Raw genomic sequence first — 20,303 nt, forward strand, 5'->3', positions numbered from 1 at the left:
TCTAGGAAAAGGACACGTGTTTTACTGCAAAGGAAACTCAGGTCCCGTGAGGATGTCACCTGCCCCAAGAAGACTCTGATTGACATCTTCTAGGATATTAGGTAGGACATGGACAGTGTGTACAAACACGAGTGTGCACACTCCCAAGTGAACATGGGTTTGTTTGCATATGTATATGTAAATGAAAGAGCACAAGATGCACAGGTTACAGCTGTTAGAAGATATGGAGGGACAGCTGCAGGGGCTTGCCAAGTTGTTTAAAGCTGGCTTTGCTTAAATGATTCAAACCCTTTGGTTTTTACTAATATTCTCCTTTATCCAAAAGAATAGGGCTGGTTAAATGATAATTAATAATAGGCTGATGATTCACTTTAGTTAAATGCACACATTCTAAGTGCATGTGCCATGTGAATAATTTACATTTGAATATTTTAAAATATGCTCCTAATACAGAAAAGCATTAAAATTGGAAGCATCACACAAGTACATTATTTGACAGTTCTTTTTGACTCTCAATCTTGAAAATTCAGCTGATCCTTAATTAGATTACCAACTCTTCAACCTGGATTGATTGGAATGACCTAAATTTGGTTCCACACTAACCTGAGGGTGGGGGGCACTCCAGAGAGATACGTAGTCCAACTCCTCTTTTTACAGATGAGGAGACTGAGGCTGGCAGAGGTTAAGTGACTTAACCAAGGTCACATCTTTTGTCAGTGGTGGGGCTAGGATTAGGATGTGGATTTTAGATTTGCAGGGATGTCCTTGACATGCACACTAGCAAACATTTGAGCATGTGCCCACTCCGTTTTGAGTGGTAACCCCCATTTGGTAATCCCCAATTCTCCTGGGATTATCTCTCATCCCAGGGCAGTGAAAACTCTTCTCTTCTAGGAATTGGCACAACTAGTCAGCAGCCCACCCTCCCCGTGTGTTTATAAAATCACCCTGGATCTCCCCGGTCCTGGAACACCAAGGAGAAGGGCCTACTCCATGCCAGCCCTCATCTTCAACAGTTTGACATCTGATTTTAATCCTCAGATGAACACTAAGATGTAGGTTTTATATTCTCCACGTAAGAGATAAAGAAAACCAAGGTGAGGGAGGTGAAGTGATTTGAAGCTTGGAAGTGGCAGAGCTGGGATTCCAGGCTAAGGCTTGTTCTCTCCCTTCCCGACTTCCCCAGGACTGGTGAGTGGCCATGAGGAAGCCAACTCCCTCTTTTTAGTATCAGCCCTGCCCAGTATCTGCTGGAAACCTACAACAGCCTTGCCCACAGTATATACTCCCAGAGTATATTCCCTGGAACGCACGACCTTCAAGGGGTTAATAGGTTTATGTGCACAAAGACTGGCGGATACATTTAGGAAAAGTGGGTTAAAGAAGTTAATCAGAGTTCTTAACTATGCCTTTTCTATCCTTAAGTAAATTGAGACTCTTCAAAATGAAATTCAATATACAGTTTCCTAATCTCACTGATAATGGGACTCTTTTATCATTGAGCTTCCTACAAAATGAATATTCCATGGAACATACCCAGGGAAATGCTTGTTTAGCCATTTAGAAAAGAGCTGTGATGAGGCCGGGCGCGGTGGCTCACGCCTGTAATCCCAGCACTTTGAGAGGCCGAGGTGGGTGGATCACGAGGTCAGGAGATCAAGACCATCCTGGCTAACACGGTGAAACCCCGTCTCTACTAAAAATACAAAAAATTAGCCGGGCGTGGTGATGGGCGCCTGTAGTCCCAGCTACTCGGGAGGCTGAGGCAGGAGAATGGCGTGAACCCAGGAAGCGGAGCTTGCAGTGAGCTGAGATCGCGCCACTGTACTCCAGCCTGGGCGACAGAGCAAGACTCCGTCTCAAAAAATAATAATAATAAATAAATTAAATAAATAAAAAAAGAAAAGAAAATAGCTGTGATGAAACCTGCTCCAAGTAAAAACAGTGAGAGTATATATTTACACTCAGAAGCCTTTTCCTGTTGAATGAGCTGCAAGCAGTCATCTCCTTCCTCCAAAAGCTGGAGATATAGTGGGAGGTCCCTAAAGAAGGGGTGTGTACTAAACCCCTTGAACAGGTAGAGAGCCTACTGGGGAGGCTGACTCCCAGAGGTCACATCAACAAATCCACACTAACAAAATGGTCTCGAGTTGCTCCTTATGTGGAGACAGACCGTTTAATGTATCCATTATGATGGGATTCTTTCCACCTGCGTATCCTTTGCTATCCAGCCTCTCTAGAATGAGGTGGAGTATAAATAATTAAGCTAAAAATAAAGTGAATTATCATATGCATATATTTCCAAAGTACTGTATGTTCCATAGAACCAATATTCTATGAGATGTTAAGAAAAGTAAACAATTTTGAATAATTTCAGAGATGTTTCCATGCCAAGGTAACTTCATTGTAAATAACCAAGCAGGGATAGAACATGCAGTTTCCCAAATTTATTTGAGCACAGAACCCTTTTCTTTCAGGTCAACTGCTCCACAGGACACAAGTTTAGACAACAGTAGTCTAAGGTGTAACTTTAAAGTAAATAAGTCCTTTTTCTTTTGCTTTTTTCTTTTCTTTCTATTTTTGTTTAAGCGAGGAGATCAGAGCTTACACATATAAATGAGAGTTGCAACCTAGGGAAACTAGCTGCTCTTGCCAGCAACGCGGCCACTCTTTCAAAGGGCTTTTGAAACTCCTTTCAGTCATTGTCTCCAGGAATTAGGGCACATTCTCCTGAATACCCTTGTTAATGGCGAAGGTTGACCCTTTGAGAGGGGATTTGATTTTGGGAACAAAACTATGCAAAGTCAAGCATGATGATTCATGTTCAGGAAGAAGTAGACAGCAGTGGTTAAAAGTGAGGACATGAGTTTAAACCCCAGCTCTGCTACTTAATAGCGGCATGACATTGAGGAGGTTACCTTTTAGGACTCAGTGTTTCATTTGCAAAATGGAGATAATTATATCTACCTCAAAAGGTTACCATGATGATGACATTAAAAATGAGATCTATAAAATGCTTAGCACCAAGCAATACAAAAATAACTAATGCCTCTAATAAAACCTTGCCTGGTTTTATTGCATGGCTTGTAAACTGGAAGTAAAGACAGTTCTCAAAGGAGGGTCCAGAAATCTTTAGCCATGGAAGCACAGTTGGGCAAAATCTATGGCCCTCTATGAAGTCAAGAGTGATTTGTACGTATACATTCTAGTTTGTATTTTTAAAGATCCATTGCCTTTTGATCACATTTTACACATGCAAGCACCTGCCATCTTGCTATGTAAAAATGGGCCTAACAATTTTTTTCCAATCCTTGCTCCATGAGAGGGATACTGAAACATCATTTTATCATCAGCTACCACAGGGAGAGCCTGGTAATGTCCCTTTGGACCTGTTTGGGAGATTGGGAATGACAATTATTGTATTAATAATCTTACAACAGCCAGTTTCATATTATGAGGTTCTTTCAATGAACAACCTAATGTATTGGCTTGTTAGAACTGATTCAATAATCTTTGTCCATTTCTTTTTATCTCTTTCTTTATTTTTTTTTTGAGACGGAGTCTCGCTTTGTCACCCAGGCTGGAGTGCAGTGGCGCAATCTTGGCTCACTGCAAGCTCTGCCTCCTGGGTTCACGCCATTCTCCTGCCTCAGCCTCCTAAGTAGCTGGGACTACAGGTGCCTGTCACCATGCCCGGCTAATTTTTTGTGTTTTTAGTAGAGACGGGGTTTCACCGTGTTAGCCAGGATGTTCTCGATCTCCTGACTTCATGATCCGCCCGCCTTAGCCTCCCAAAGTGCTGGGATTACAGGCGTGAGCCACCACACCCAGCCATCTTTGTCCATTTCTTTAACCATGCCATTTCTTTATTATATTAAAGTAACTGTTTGTAGAATACAACAGAATTTTAAGATAGGAAGAGACCTTAGATGTAATCAAATGCAAGGGTCTCAAAATGCCAACCTATGTTTGTTTGGTTTTTATCCTGTTTAAAAATCTATTTCCAGATTTCCACCTTCCCCTAAAAATTAGGAAGGTAGGGCTCCATATGTATGTACCACATTCCCTTCAGCAATAGTCAGTTGGAGCAGGGGACGTCATTTTTAGGTAAGACATGTCTTCTCTGGTTTACCTCAGTCACCACTACTCCCTATTGTCTTATACTCAACTGCTTCCTTCATTGATCTTACCACCTCAAACCCCACTAGCATTTGAGTTTCAGAACCACAATTTAATCTACCTTTAATATTTTATGCAATAAAAGCTGAGGTCCAGTGATATTTTGTGACCTACCCAAGGTCATGCAGCCCAATAGTGGTCAAACTGAATTTCAAACCCGTATCTCCTGACTTCTCCTTCAGGCCCCTTTCTATGCTACCATAGAACCACTCATCTGAAGACTGCCGATGTTAATTATTTCAAGAAAATCTGGCATGTTTTGCAAAATGTGGTGCCAGTCATTTTACTCATGAGGAAGAAAGGAGAGGGTTATGACTTTTTTTTGAAAGGTAAATAGATCATGTTTCCTGCGAGAAGTATTTAAAGAAAAGGTTTCTCAGCAAGTTCTGCTGGAGAACTGTGTATAGAACCACAAAATGTTTAAAGCTGAGATTATTGGCAAATGCAGATTATACAATCAGACACTAATCTGATGTTACGGTAGTTCCAATTAAAGCGATTTTCAGATACTGTAGTAAAGCTAATGTGTATTGAGTTACAGGAACCTTGCCAAGCATTTTCCATGCACTGTTTTACTTAATCCTTACTGTAAATCTGTGCAATAGGTACTATGGTTCTTCCTCATTTTGTAGAGATAGATATCAAGACTTGATTAAGCTTGCCCCAAATCACACAACTAGTAAGCAGCAGAGTGGGGATTTGAACCCATGCTTATCTGCCCACAAGCCTGTGTTGTCTGCCTCATTGCCAGCTCACCAGGGTCAGCTGTTTTGATATTACAGCTGATGCTGTGAAGCCCTTGCAGACATTTTGTAGCCCATGTTAGCCACAGCATCAACAACCAGCAAGCATCGCCATCATCACTAATCAACTGAATATCATTTTGAACAAAATGAGAACACTTATCAAGACTACATTATAATACATTTAAGCAGGCCAGACAAATACCTGTAATCCCAGCACTTTGGAAGGGTGAGGTGGGAGGATTGTTTGAGACCAGGAGTTCAAGACCAGCCTGGGCAACATAGCAAGACCTCATCTCTACTTACATAAAAATAATTTTTTAAATGAAACCAATGCATTCAAATACAGGCAAAGTATAATTTACCATATCAAGAATCACTACCAGCCTGGAGCTGCCATATCAGGGTGAAAAGTGACAGCGTGTCACTCATCTTTGTGTCCCTCACAAAGCCCAACATTTTACCTGCTACCCAGTAGAGTCTCAAAACATGTCTGCTAAAATGGGAGGCTTTTGTTTTCATTTTGTTGCCGCTTGCAACTATACAATAAATAAATACTTGTTTTGGCTAAGCAGGTACTTAAATAAATCAAAAAGGAAATTATCTTTGTGTTAATGATTTTTCTTTTCATATTAATAGTGCTTAACTAACATTTCCCTCTGGATGTCCTGTCAGACTGGATAAAGGAGTATCTTACCCTTCCCAGGACAGACTAGTTAGCCTCTTCAGTCCAACTAAAAACCAAGGAGGCCAAATGTGAAGTCAGCGTGGGACAAAAGAGATTCAAGCGGTGGGTCTAACGAAAGGCTTAGATGCTTTGTGTTTGAAATCTGGTATGCTGGAAATCTCTGCTGAGGAAGTTTGAATTTACAACTTCATGAGCAAATATCTCCTCGAGGTTTTTTAGTTCGGCTCACTTCCCAGACCTCCACACCATTAGTCCACATGAACTCAGATAGAGTGCACCAAACATCAGAAAGAGTGTGAACATGACCAGCACTATCTGCTGAGAGTAACACAGGAGCCTTCAGCACAAAATCAATGGAAACATAAACTGGATTCAACAAATATATGGGAAGCCATGTCTGGGCTTTTCTCTGGGACCACAGCTTGTGGGTGATCCTCCAAGAAAGACACAAGGCAGATACAAGCACCATAGCTCTAATAAATGGCACACAGTGCCAGACATCAGTAAAGTCTAGAGAATTTGAGAATCAACAGAGGTCATAGAATGAGATCCTGCAGAACTTGTTTGGGCACGTGTGTGTGTGTGTGTGTGTGTGTGTGTGTGTGTGTGTATGTGTGTGTGTAAAGTCAATGGTGTGAGTGATAACCCTGGACAAATAGAAAGGGCCAAATGCTATGGACGGCAGCTCAGGTGTCTGGACTTTCTCTGTTTCTAGGGAGTCATGAAAGCATGGAGAGCTGTGTCTCAGGAAAGGCAACGCTAATGGAGGTGGGTCAGATGGGAACTGCAAGCAAACAGGGAGGCATGGAGGCTCCTGCCACAGCCTGTGAAACAGTGAATGAAATGCAGCCTCAATGAAGGCAATGGTGCTGTGGTGAAGAGGAGGAGGCAGATTCTCATGCTGTTGGACAGGATACGTGTCCAGGGGGAAGTGGACAGTGAAAGAGAGCGGTCAGGTAACTCTGAAATTTCTTGTCTGAATAACTGAAAGGATGAAATACGCTTTCAGAGAAAACATTTGTGGCGAGCGCTAGTTTGTGTAGTTACGAGAATTAATTCGCTTCAAATAACAAACCTGTACGTGGACCCTTGAATCTAAAATAAAACTTAAAATGATTTTTAAGAAAGTAAAAACAAAAAGAAGTAATTAGTTAAAAAGTTAAAGATTAGATCTATGGATCATTGGGCAAATTGTAGACAAAACAGCCTAGATGCTTTTTGGTCCATCATGGGGACACCAGCTTGGTATAAGCCAAAACATGCTCATCTATAACCAGCTAATAATTCCTCCAAAAGCACCCTTGGCTGATAGGTCTGGCTTGAGTGGTCATTGAAGACTGCTAAATTATAGGCTTGTAATATAAGGAGGAATAGAAAAAGGTAGCAATTGCTTTAAAGGTAAAGGAGACCATGGGTATTTTTTCCCGGACAGATCATATTTTGAAGGACTAAATGATAAAGCCTTAGTAAGGATGGACTGATTCCTTTGTTCATGTCTTTTGCTTTTCCATTGTTTTTATTTTTTAATTTCTTATGGATCATGTATTTATGTGTTGACTGTGGATTCATTTTTAAAATAATGCCATTCCCCTCCTTTGACCCTGAAAGATCAAAGATCAATTCTGTCTTTCAAACAAGACCACATCCAGTTGGAATACTAAGAAATTTTTTCTGGTCACATCGGATTCTTACATGCAGTGTTTTTGTTTTGTGTTATTTTATTTGGGTATGATACTAAAACTACCCTGGAAATCACTCCCTGAAAATAGAACACTCTCAGGAATTACAGGGGTTTAGTTAATTAAAATACGTTATAAATGGGTGATGACGTGGCCACATTTTGTCCTCTTAAATTGGAATTTCACTTCCATCATGAGCCCATATCATTGGGGATTTCAGTCTGCAGTTGAGAAGGAACGGGGCTGTAATGTGTGAAAACACATTTCTCTAAATTCCATTCACTAAAAGTACCACTTTCTATCACTAAAAGCAAGCTAGAATGCATAATCATTGTCATTGGTTATGTTTCAAAACTGGCCCTATGTAAAACATGAATGAAATTGCATTTGCTTTGGAAAGGTTTTTGTTGTTACGTTTAAAACCATAAATGAGATTTTTTTAAAAATGTATTTTACAACTAATCTGATGAATTTGTATTGAATAATTTTATTCTTTCTCTCTCCTCTCTACAGAATGTGGGTTTCTGTTTTTCTTGTTCTCCAACACAAACTGCCAGCCACGGCCTACCAGGATCTTTTCCCAAACACTGCATGTAACTGAAGATACCATGTCTGTTTTCCTCAGTACCCCAGACTGACATTTCAACAAGTACTTCTCATCATGGCTTTTGCAGAAGCTCTGAAAAAGCATCTGGGGGCATAACGACATTATCAGATTTTTAGGGTGGATGATGGAAATAGGACATTTGCTTTAACCCTTCCCAACAACAAAGCAAGAAACCAACGAACTGTCTTCCTACATCAATCACGCTGAATTGATTCTGAAATTTATCTCTTCACAGTGTATGAGGGGTGAGTGTGGTAATTCACAATCACAAATGCTGCTGGAATTCATTGCAAACCTCAACGGCTTGTGCAATCTAGGCCTAATCTGGTGGTCCAATGCCGCTGGTCTTCATGTTCCAATGGGGGATTGGCAGATCATATGGGGTTTTCAGGGCACTGGACAGCCCTGTTTCACAGAAGAGACCTTTCTGTCTGGGATCCATGCATTCCCACAATTGTTATGATCGCTTCATAGTTCGTATTCAGAGCCTTCTCGTCTATTTCCTACTCACTGCACATGAGTTTATTAGGCCTTTTCCTGAGGATAGGAGGAAGCAGAGAACATTGGGCAGGAAGGATGGAGAGCAGAGTCTTTAGGCACAGGGTCCTGGAGATTAGGGACAAACTTTGGCCCCTGACAATTTTGCATAAGATCAGCACTGGCACAAGTCTACCATGTTGAGGTTAGCCAATCTGAGTTAACCGAGAACACACAGGGCGAGAATTACTCGCCTTTTGTTATTTCTGAAACCTGAACTGCTTTTAGAAATAAAGGCTGGAATGTTCCATAGGAACTCGGAGCATGGGACACGGGCATGGTACACACTCGGTTGGGCTATTTAAAAACCAGTCCCTTGGCTTCCCTCTGTGATTCTAAATACGTGTAATCACATTACCCTGCAGCAGCCGGTAACTATTTCTATAACATTGTCCAGCATCTGTGCTTGCCGTGACTGGGTCCACCCAACAAAAACAAAGCGGAGATGTGGTAACTGATTAGGTTAATCACTCCAGGCTTTCTGTGCCACAGCTAATGTCCATCTAGTGTCTACTGACACTACTCCTAGAATTTTAAGGACTGATCTATGTAACTATCCTAGGGGAAGGGAGGTGCCTTAGCATATCAAAAGGATGCTTTTTAAATGAGCCATTTATTCATTTAACAAGTGAGCACCATAAACACAATTTATCACTTTCTCAGAAGACAGCAAATTCTTATCCTATGGAAGGATCTCAGCATTAGAGACTCTGCCCCTTTCTGTGGGAAAGAATCTATCTTTTTTGGATTTGTTTGATGTGCTAACTAACACTTCCCCCAGTCACACCACTAGCCATCAATCAAATAGATAAACTCCTTAGGAATATCTAGTCAATTGTTAATCATTTGAAGACATCAGCCAGTAGAAGGACATTAGCCAACAACATTACATAATGTCAAAACAACTGATCAAGTTTGTGAATTCAATTAAACAGTCAAACCAGTTTAGGAATTTCATATAGACAAAACAATAGATTGAGTGACTTTTAGCTTTTTAGCTTGATGCAAATTTTTTAAACCCTGCCATTTATAAAATGTGTAAGCATTCGGCATACCCTATGCCAAGTGTTTTATCTACTTAAACCTTGGAAATATGTGTTCTCACTTCCATTTTAGAGATAAGAAGACTGAGGCTTAGTTAGATTTAGTAATCTGCACAAGACTGCATGCTTAGGTTCTATGAGTGGCAGGGTGAGGTTTAAACACTTGTCTCCAACGTTCACTCCATGCTGTTTGCCTCTGTGTATGTAACTTCAAACAGCCAAAATGGCCAGGTAAGGCAAGAAAATAAAAAAAATAGAAAACAAACAAGTGAAAGGCTTGGCTCCTGAATCATGCAGTTAAGATAGCCAAGACTCAGCTGATCCACAATTGGCTAGTCCTGCCCATATCCCTCCAGCTACAAACCAAGTCTGTGACCTGATACCTAAGTCCTGGGAGACCTCTTGACCCCCATGTGATACCGCTATAAGAAGTAGGACTCTAACTGCCAAACATTACACATCAGAACAAATTTTACGTGTTCCATTATGCCTGTGAACAGATCTGATTTCTTAGTCAAATATTATTTTTTTGAATATTTTCAGGCATAGAGTGAATATGTGGTTCCCTTGTGGCCAACTCAAAACATATAGCAGAGAGTAATCCTTTGCACTATTCTATATTAATATTTTCTTTCCCTCCTTGTAAGGGAACTAGTTATAAATTAGATGAGATTAAAAAACTGTCTCTTGAGAATTGATATTTTAAGGAATTACCTAGAAAGAGCTGAGGTGTTTTCTTCCCCCACATGGTAAATCATACAGAGTAGCAGCCTGCCCCAGATCCCCGGGAGACAACATCTTGAACACATATGTTATGCTGGGTTCTGTATTGACTAATTCAAAAACTCCAGGGCAAAAGAACCAAAGTTCCCAAGTTAAAAATGAAAGTAAAATAGTGGAATGGAATTGGGATCATTGCTGCAACATTCCAACAACTTCATGAATAGCCATTAAAGTAGACAGCACGACAGGTTAACAAATTTACCATTGTAAGACTCAATCTGCACTGTTGGTGTGAAGTCGCAAACAAACCCATCTACCTCTCACTTTACTGATATTCTGTTTTCTCAGAAATAGAATCACATTTGACAAAATTAATATTGAGATCATTTTACTAGAAGGCTTATCCAAATATATGCCATATTAAAAATAGTCATGATATAAATATTTCTCACAAGAGCTGCAGCGATGGTGTGAATAAAAAACTCCCTTCTGAGATTTCAGTAAAACCAGATCTCACAAAGGATCTGAAAGAAAACAAAAAACAGAAAACAAACAAACAGACACACACAAAGAGACACACACACACAGAACAAACCTTATGTTAATCCGGTTTAGCATAACAGTGACTATTTTGACACTATTTTATGAAGTACGATACTATTCCTTCCCGGATGAAGTAAGAGAAATGAATCGGCTACAGGTTTCTCATGATAATGTTCAGGGCTGGAGGTATCTAAGCATGTTCAGTAGCAGCTAAAAAAATCAAAAATTCTAAATGCAGCAAATGTTAGCACTGTCAAATGGCCATGCATGCAAGAGGAATCTCTCTCTCCATGCCCTTCTACAAATACATGCAAAGCCCCAAATCCACCGGCTGGAATTTTTAAATCGTAAATTAGATATCAAAATGCTTACGGGCCTTACAATGAGATAACATCAGGAGGAACGGTGCGTGGAATGGATCTGGCATTCTCACATAAAGCATTATCTTTGGTACAAGTACACACGGCAGGGCATTTTGGCTTCGCTGGTTTCTTCCCCTCAGTCAGCAAAAGCGCAGATAAGAGACATAGGAAATAAGCAATTCTTTTCAGGGGAATGCAGGCATTTCCCATCCTTTTGCTTCTTTCTGATTCCATGCAGTCGAGAAAATATCCCCAACCATGAACAGGGCTTCTGGAATTCAGATGGTGATTGTCTTGCTCTAAGAACAGGTCACATAGGAGTCCACCCTTTTCCTCTGCCTCTGTATCTCTGCTTTTTCAAAACAGAGACCTGCAGCTGATTCGTGAGCTTCTCCTCGCTCCAGCAATGCACTGCTCGGGGGGAAGAGACCTGTGAGGTACTGTGAGATGGGAGGGATCCAACTGCTGGAGGAGAGAGCCGACTTGCATCACCACGAAAACACTGAGCACAGACCAGCCTTCGAAGGCAAAGTGAAGTGATGTCACAGAAAATAAACAGCTTTCTGCTTTCACCGGGAGGCCCTTTAATTGTTACCAAAAATAGGACGGCATTATGTCTTATTAGTGAGTGGGTGGGCGGGTGGGTGGGAGCAGTCATCTTGCATAGGATGTCGGCAATCTCAGAAACCTCTGGGAGTCTGCTTTTCATGTAGCAAACAACCTAGTAAGAAAACTAGCTTTGGAGCCAGCCCTGGCTGGAAAAAAATGAAGTTAAATGAAACTCTCTCCGCAACATTGGGCTAAAACCTTTTGCTGTTTCTTGCTGAGCCTACCTGGCTGGTGCCATCAGTGAAAGACAAATCAGAACAGATGAAGAATGTGACTTTCAGGGGATAAATGTGAGTAAATACTTTTCTGGCATTTATTAACTGTCATGAATGATTGATTTTCCTATCCCCCTGGGTCCCCCACGTAATTCATTCTCTCCTTCCGTGACAAGGAAGGGAAACAGAAGTGCGGACCCTCTCTGTGTATAATCCACCTCCCTCTCTTCTCCTACCCTCCCTTCTTTGGCAGTAGCACCAGAAGCCTGGAAGGAACTCCCTGCCAGCAGGAGGCGGCCAGCTCTAGCTTCCTGGGGCTTTGAAAAAGGCCTGGCTCAGTCCCGAGGCTGTGACATGGTGGAGGAAATGCTGGACTAAGAACCAGACACCTGGCTTTGAGAACGCAGGTCTGCTGTGAACTCACTGAATCTATTCTCCTGTCTGTACAATGGGGATGACAGTAGAGATATTCTGGAATTAAATGAAAATGACCGGCTATGTTACTCATGTACTCGATAGGTGAGGATGGGCTGTTGGAAAAGAAAATTCATTTAAAGAAGCAATCAAGAGGCCCTGGCCTTGGGGTGGGGTAGTTTAGTGCAAGAGAGTAGGAAGACTCTTGGGATGGAGGAAGAGGAGGAAAACAGTCCCGTGGGTTATTTCACTATGGTGAAGGTGGCCATCCTTCAAGCTGGCACGACCAGCCTGGGATATTAGTCCACATTCCTTTCTCCTCTAGCTTCTTAGACTGACAGTATTAAAAGGACTGCTTGAGCAAATGCTATTTTGACATAACCTCATTCTGCATCAGAGCTCAAAGCATTGCCATTCTACCCTTTCGCTCATGCGGCTGGCCCCATGCTAACTTCAATCCCTTGTTCAGTTCTCTGTAAGCTCTTTGCAGGGCACAGTGGCGTTCATGTGCATTCTCACATTTGATAACTGTCTGTTTACCCCAGAAGACTGCAAGGTCCACGAAGTTAGAGACCCTGCTAGGAACCCAGGGCTTATGTAGCATTGTGCATGTAGCAGGCAACCTGGGTGGCTATACCAGCAACAGCAGAGTGTACAGTCCATTCATGGTCATGCCCAGCCAAATAACTTACAGTTATACCTTGCAGTTCTCATAAAGAGATCTAACCTAGTCAAGGAAGTCAGGGGCCAATTCCCTGAAGAAGCAGTGACTGAGCTGAGTTCAGAGGTAAGGAGGAGTAGCAGAGAGGGTTGGTGAGAACACTCCAGGTAGAGGGAACAGCATACATAAAGTCTGGCTCATGATCTGCAGAGCAATGGAACACCTCTGCAGAATCAGGCAGAGGAGTGATATTATCTGGTTTGTGTTTCAAAAGGACCAGTAGGTTATTATCACTAAGTCAGTTTTTGTGGGGTTGTAAATACTGTGTGCTGTTTTTTACAGAAGGGAAAAAGAAAAACTCTTCATTCAAGAGAAGTCATGATTTTAAAGTATATTCTACGAACGCTTCACTGTCAAGGACTCTGTGGAGGAGGGAATGGAGGACAGTGTTTTTAGAAGCTGTGACCTCTGGGCAAGCCTCACTTTAAACAGTGAAAGTGTCGCTTAAAAGTTGGCTGCAAGTCAGGTTTTTGTCCACTAAACCCTGCTTCAAGTGCCCAGTGGAAACTTGCTCCATAAAATAATTACGTGGTAAAAGTTTTATGGAGGATGGTTTTTATTCAAAGTCACCCCCTAAATCAACTGACTTGTAAATGATGTGTTCTGTAACTACAAAATGAAGACCCCAAGAAGCTTCAGGGACCTCAAAGATCCTGGATTCAATACCTGCATATTACAGACAGAGAAACTGAGGTACGGAGAGGACACACAGAGGCCACCACCCTGCATGAGATGAGCCCCATGGCAGAAACTTGGTTACAATGACTAATGTAATCGATCAGGCTAAGTCGCTCCCTACATTTCACTTTCAAATGTTTCAAATCATGAAGATTGCTTGACTAGCTGTTGGCTTTGTGGTATGAAGACACAGCCAAAGAAAGGGTGAGCAGTCTTTTTCTTTTGACTTGGTAAAGCTAGGAAGGCAAATGAAAAGGGAAAGAAATCATATCCATATTATTCACTTTGCAGCTGTATTTATCTGGCAGTTCAGTTTGTCAGTTCAAGGGGGAAAAGGACCATTGGGGAGGGGAGGGGAGGGGAGGAGAAACTCTAAGGACAAATTACAATGGGCATTCTGAAAAGACAGTAACTTTTTATTTTTCTATGGCATTTAAGACCCAGACTTGAATTCTTTATTCAATTAAAAACACCCACTAAGGTCAGGCAAAATTTAACCATGTAATGCAGGATGCTGGTGGCCTTTTTGGGAGCAGAAACCACTTCCTGGCTCCAGAACTGGATCTGAGGAGAGACTCAGGGAGATGAGGGCAGGTTGCTGCATTGAAGTCTTGAGAGGACTGAAGAGGGGGCTCCATTGCTGATAAAGCTTCCCATCCTACTGCTCCAGGAAGCCCCAGGGAGCGCAGAGATGATGTGGGAAGCAGGAGGTGGAAGCTTAGGGGTTTCCACCATCTTGGAGGCCTTCAGATAAGGTGTAACCACCCACCTGTGGATCACAATAGGGACCCTGGGGAGAGGGGCTTGGAAAGGATTAAAGCAGAGTTGGAAGGAGGCCCAGGGAAGCCAGGAGGCCGAGCTGAGGCAGGCTCAACGCCCAGTCTGAGCTATAGAGGAGTAGCTGAGCTCTGCACTTTGCCAGCCATATGACCATGGACCGATTTACCCTGCCTAAGTCACAGTTTTCTCCTGTGTAAAATGAGGATAATAATAGTATGTATCACATAGAGTTGTTGAGAAAATGAAATATGATAATGTATCTAAAAGTGCTTCTTGTGCAGTCTGATATGTGTGAAAGATTTATTATCATCATCACCATCATTCTCATCATGGTTGCAATAGGACTTGCATTCTGAACATGTGACTCCTGGGACCTGGGAAGCAAAGCTCTCAAATAAAAATGAGGTTAGCTGAAGCGTAGATTCACTCTGGGAAGCAGACACTTCTGAGCAGAATGACACACCGTGGCCTTGTCAAGGCTTCTGCCATGGGAAGGAACTAAGTTGCCTCCTGGAAAAAAAAAAAAAATCTCACCAGTTTGGGTGAGAGTAGGAGCACCCACGCTTGGCCCAAGGACAAGGTCCAGAAGTGGAGATTTAAGGTGGTTGTGAATACAGGATGAAGACTTTTATCAGCCTACTGCCCGTGAGCATATGTAAGTTAAAAGGGAGTAAGAGGAATCTCTTTTGGGATCCCTGTAACAAAATGGGACTTCTCTCTAGTGTGGTGGGCACCACTGCGTGGCATGCAGGTGCTATAAGGAACTATGCACAATCGTGACACCAGGAGCTGCTGAAGAGATAAGATAAATAATGCTGCCATCCAGGCCTGGGGATCAGACTAAAGTCATGGAATTTTTCACCAGGAGCAGCTAAGCCTTAGTGGCCCAGCAGCAGCTCAGCCTTGATGGCCAAGGAGCAGTGACAGCCCTGCAGACATCAAAGGCACTGGGAAAGGATCCCAACAGGGAGGCAGAGCAGAAGAGAAGGAAAATGAGGGACAAGAAATAATATTTGGGAGCAAATGTACAGTGTTCCCTGGGCATCCTCAGAAAGACTGGAAGGGGGTTCCTGTCTGGGGGCTTCTGGTGGTTCTGGAAGAGCTGTTGAAAGCAGAGTGAGACAGGAACAGCATGTGCCTGGTTATGATCCCAGTTTTCCCCTCAGGCTGGTGTGGCCTAGGAAACACACATTGTGCAAGTAAACAAATCACTATTAGGAGCTTAAAAGATCAAGCTTGGCCTTGCCTCCTTTTACAAACACTCAGACATGCAAACTGGTGTCATTTTAAGCAGCTTTCTCCACAGAGCAGGGTTTGCAAAGCTGCATGTCAGATATGATAGTGAATCGGGACATCAATATCAATCTAGTGAGTAAAAGTAGAATTTGAAAAATAAAATCATTTCGAATACAAAATCAGAGCATATTGCACCAGTAAGGATAACTATTGCCTTGTGAAGGCTTTCTTTCCATTCTTTGTGTATGTATGTAGGCAGAGTTGTGATAGAAATTGTGCTTCTTTCAGTTTACAACGAAAAAAAAAAAAAAAAAAGAAGAAGAAGAACAAGAGAAAACAAAAAGAAAGGGAAAAAGAAAAACTGCATGAGAGGATGCTAAAGATCCTTTCCCAACCCAGGAGTCCAAAATGGCAGGGAAATGATGTTGACTCCAATAAATTTCACTTACTGGTTGAAGTTAGCAATTAGACCTGTTGGAATATTGTTTCTGTTCTTCACTGGCTGTGTGAACTTAGGAAAGTTGCTTAGCTTCTCTGTGCCTCATCTGCAACAATGAAGTAAAAATAACAATACTATGTCTGCATTGTTGATATTAGGATTAGTGATGATGTACATGGAGAGAATGTTGCTAAAAAGGCATTGGACTACTGGTAGTTCCCCTGGAAATAAGTGGGAAGTGGGCAGCGGGCCAGATCTTTAAGATTACTTAGCAGTAGTGTGCCATTAGGATTCTTTGGTAGCAAGTGACAGACACTGACTCTACCAACATAAGCGTAATCTTGTTGCCATGGTGATAGAGTGACTCACAGAATCCAAGGAAGGGTTGACCAAGCAGGATTTAGAATGAAGGAACTTGTGAAAGCTTGGGAATCTATGTGGCAGGAGCTAATGGATGATGCCCTCTGGCAAATTCAGTCCAACCTGTTCTTATCCTCATGTTCCTCCCCAAAGGATAGAGTATGATGGACTGAGCTTGTGTCAGGCGCCCTGCCCATTGCCCTGGGAAAGTAAGGCACCTTGACTGGCAATCTCACCAAAAGTGCACATGGTGGGAGAGAGGTGGTTCCACAAAAGCAAGTTGGGTACTGCTGTCAGAGCAGAGAGAACAGGCTGGGCAGGTGAAACTCAGGGATGCTCATTTGGGTAGAAGTGCTGGGCTCTGATACCTAATATCATTGGCCCTTGCTCCTAACTCAATCTCATGGTTTTAAAGAGAAATGACCAGAAGACAATTTAGACAAACAGATATGAATACTTTCTCCAAGGACAGCTAAACTTGCCTGTTCTAACTGTGGAATCCGGATTTTCACCTCTTAGAGTCCATGAGAATAAAACTTGGGCCAAGAAAGGGGTTGAGAAGTAATAATGAAAGCTGACTCCTATAAAATGCGTATTATGTGCCAGCTGCCATTCTAAAGCATTTTACGCATATTAACTCACTTAATCCTCATAATAATCCCATAGGCTAGATAGATATTACCGTTATTTCCCCTATATTAGCAGAAAAGGAAACAGAGGGTCAATAGGTTAAGTCATGTGCCCAGGGTCCTGTAGCTAGTGAAAGGTGGTGCTGGGATGGAAACCAGGTGTCCTGGCTCTGATGTCCACAGCATTAGTCACTGCTGGTCACTGCCTCTCTGATGGGCTGTGTAGAATGAGGGATACTGTGAGCTGCTTCAAAGCTGGTAGTGCCTCACTGGCTGGGCGCTACTATTGTACTACAATTCCCAGCATGCAACTGGGCTGGCTATCATCTTAACCCCTTCTTCACCAAAAGTTCCTCACTGTCTTGGGTAAAATCTTTTTTACTGGCAAAATCTGATCTCCCTCATGGATAATTATGCAATTGAGGCATAAATGTAGATATAAGTGGCAGTAGATAGTGGAGAGGGTAAGATTCTAAGTTAAAATACCCTCCGCATTTTTTAGTATTTGAAGGAAGACATTGGAGATTACTATGGGAAAGATTTTTTTAACTTAGAAATGTGTACTATGAAAACGTCGATGGGGATGTTTTAAAGCACCCATTCTCAAACTTGGCTACACTTTAGAATCACCTGGGGAATTAAAAAAAATACTTAAAGTTTGGGTCACATTTCTAGAGGTTCTGATTTAATTGTTCTGGGGTGTGACTGTTAAAAGCTCCCTGTGAAATTCTACAGAGTTCCCCATGGGTATAAAACAGGAGGCACAGCTTGTCATGCAGTGGGGGCATATGGGGAAGCATCAGGGCTGGTCAGGGGCCCGAGGGAGCAAAGGGAAAATGCAGACAAGAGCCTTTATTGCGATTTCTGCAGGAATGGTAATGCGAGACAGAGTAAACAGGCTCAGGATTGGCTCCTTTGAATAAGTTCAGTGAGCTTTGGGGCATACGGGCTGTCCCTAGTTGTCTGTTACCTGGCCCTGGGGTGATTGGAGCAGGTGGATGGTGGCCCTGAGAGACAGCCCAATAAAGGAAATGGTTGGGGGTATGGACGCTGGCTTGGTTGGTTTGCATTGGAAAGGTGTGCTCTCCCACCTGAGTCATTTACTGTCTCTCGGAATTGGCTAACCCCGGGAGGGGCAGTCCCTCCAAGGTCAGCACAGCTCCAGTTGTCAAAGCATCAGGATACAGAAAATTTAAAAACATGCTTAATATACCCTTCCACTCTTCAGCAGAAAGCAGCTAACTGGGCTTAAAGAGAATTGGCAACAGCTTGAAGCCTGGGGAACCATCCCATTAGGAGTGGTGTTCTGCAGCGAAGGAAGCAGGGGGGCCAGTGAAACCAGGAGGATTTCAGCCCCGGCCCTATTTAGCTGACCAAGATCCCAAACCTGTCCCGGAATGACACCCAGGCGAATGGGAAGAAAGGCGGCAAGTTCTGCTTTAAAAAGCCTCCTTGTAGAGACATCTGCACTCCCATGTTTATTGTAGCACTCTTCGCAATAATCAAGATATGGAATCAAATTAGATGTCCAACAACAGATGAATGGAGAGAGAAAATGTAGCATATATACACTATGGAATACTATTTAGCCATAAAAAAAAAATGAAGTCCTGTCATTCATGGCAACACGGATGTTGGAACTGGAGGACATTATGTTAACTGAAATAAGCCAAAAACAGAAAGTTAAACACCACATGTTCTCATTCATACATGGTAGCTTAAAAAAGTTGATCTCATAGAAGTAAAAAGTAGAACAGGGGATACTAGAGTCTGGGAAGGGTAGGGGGAGGTGGGGGACATACAGAGAGTTTTGTTAAAGGATATAAAATTACAGCTAGAAAGGAGGAATAAGTTCTAGTGTTCTGTACCAGTGTAGAATGACCATAGTTAACAATAATATAGAGTTTCAAGTAGCTGTAACTAGAAAGAGGATATTGAATGTTCCCAACACAAAGAAATGATAAATATCTGAGATGATGGATATGCTGATTATCCTGATGTATCAAAACATCACTATGTATCCCATGCATATGTACACTTATTATTTGTCAATTAAAAAATAAATTTTTAAGAAAGCCTCCTTGAAGCAGTACCCACAAATTATTTATCTTTCTATACCCTTGACTAAATGATCATTACCTGGGAGAAACGGTTAAAATGGTCTTGTAAAAGAGAAAAGTTAGTTTAGAGATGTGGGCTGGTACTTTACTCTTGAAAAATAGAGTTTTTCTTAATTTTTGTTACCAAAGTTAAGTATGCTGAATTTATACATTTCTATGCCTATCTTCAAACTCGAGCAGAACCTGAATTACCCATTGATTGGAGTTTATTGCTTATGTCCCCAAGGGAAGTGCCTCCTCTGGCTCATGCTGGTGGGAGAAATTGAACCAGCCCTGCTTTCTCTCCCGGGGTTTAATTCCCAGCAAAGGAAAAACAATGTAATTCATAATGATGACAATGACAATGACGACAACAACAATAACCAACCTTTAACACATCCTTATAATGTGCCAGACCCTGTTGTAGGTGCATTAGAATCATTACCTCATTTAATCATTGTAACATAGTTTGGTTAATTTGCCCCCATTTTTCATATGAGCAAACTGAGGCATGGAGAGGCTAGGCAGCATGGCCAAGAATAAGAGGCTGCGCTGGCTTAAAAGTGAGGCATTCAGATATTAGCGTCCATGCTCTTAATTGCTCCACAGCACCATCTCCTTGGATCGCAGTGATTTCCTGGAGCAAAGGTAATCTGATCTTACACAGGAGCAGGCAATAACTGCCTGAGTATAGAACTCCTATGAGGCGATTGGTATTGGAACTCTGAGCTAGTCTAGTTACATAACCAGCATAACCCTTGGAAAAGCTGTCGCACAAGGGAAGGCTGCCTCTGGGACTAGAAGAAAGAATATGCCAAGATCTGGTTCTGCAGTAGATGAGCTGTTTGACCTTGGGCCCAACTCTTCACATTTAGGCTCTGATTTTCAAAGGAAGTTATTGGGCTGGGTAATCTCTGGAGATCCTGTCCTGTAAGCAGCCCCTGCCAGCACTCCTACTGGGGAGTGATTACCATAAAGACAAGGAAAGTGTTAAGCAGGTTCTTGCACCTCCCAAAGTA

At 42.2% G+C, this 20,303-nt stretch overlaps 1 protein-coding gene and 2 long non-coding RNA genes across 7 annotated transcripts in view; 2 read left to right on the forward strand and 1 right to left on the reverse strand.

The window, feature by feature from the left end:
• The window catches only part of LOC105480019 (uncharacterized), a 29,890-nt gene extending 19,824 nt beyond the window's left edge, over positions 1–10,066 (forward strand). Inside the window, exons 3-5 of one of the 2 annotated variants that reach the window (XR_011607731.1) lie at positions 5,562–5,712; positions 6,326–6,566; positions 7,803–10,065. This is a non-coding gene — a long non-coding RNA (uncharacterized lncRNA). Of the gene's footprint in view, positions 1–5,561; positions 5,713–6,325; positions 6,567–7,802 lie in introns of both variants that reach the window. The other variant, XR_011607730.1, reaches the window with a different exon arrangement.
• Positions 1–11,720, reverse strand: part of LOC105480022 (leucine rich glioma inactivated 1) — a 40,178-nt gene extending 28,458 nt beyond the window's left edge. For 2 of the 4 annotated variants that reach the window (XM_011738469.3, XM_024792485.2), the window contains exons 1-2: positions 11,124–11,720; positions 10,652–10,723 (exon numbers count right to left, since the gene is read on the reverse strand). In XM_011738469.3, the coding sequence (XP_011736771.1) occupies positions 10,652–10,723; positions 11,124–11,338 (287 nt within the window). In that variant the 5' untranslated portion in view covers positions 11,339–11,720. The remainder of the gene's footprint in view (positions 1–10,651; positions 10,724–11,123) is intronic. The other 2 variants (XM_011738462.3, XM_071069472.1) reach the window with 2 other exon arrangements.
• A 38-nt stretch (positions 11,721–11,758) lies between these two features.
• On the forward strand, positions 11,759–18,453 carry LOC105480054 (uncharacterized). Its single transcript, XR_986263.3, has 3 exons — positions 11,759–12,003; positions 12,182–12,335; positions 13,346–18,453. It is a non-coding gene; the product is annotated as an uncharacterized lncRNA (long non-coding RNA).
• The last annotated feature ends 1,850 nt before the right edge of the window (positions 18,454–20,303 follow it).

This window comes from Macaca nemestrina, chromosome 9 (genome assembly GCF_043159975.1).
Source record: "Macaca nemestrina isolate mMacNem1 chromosome 9, mMacNem.hap1, whole genome shotgun sequence".
NCBI lineage: Eukaryota > Metazoa > Chordata > Mammalia > Primates > Cercopithecidae > Macaca > Macaca nemestrina.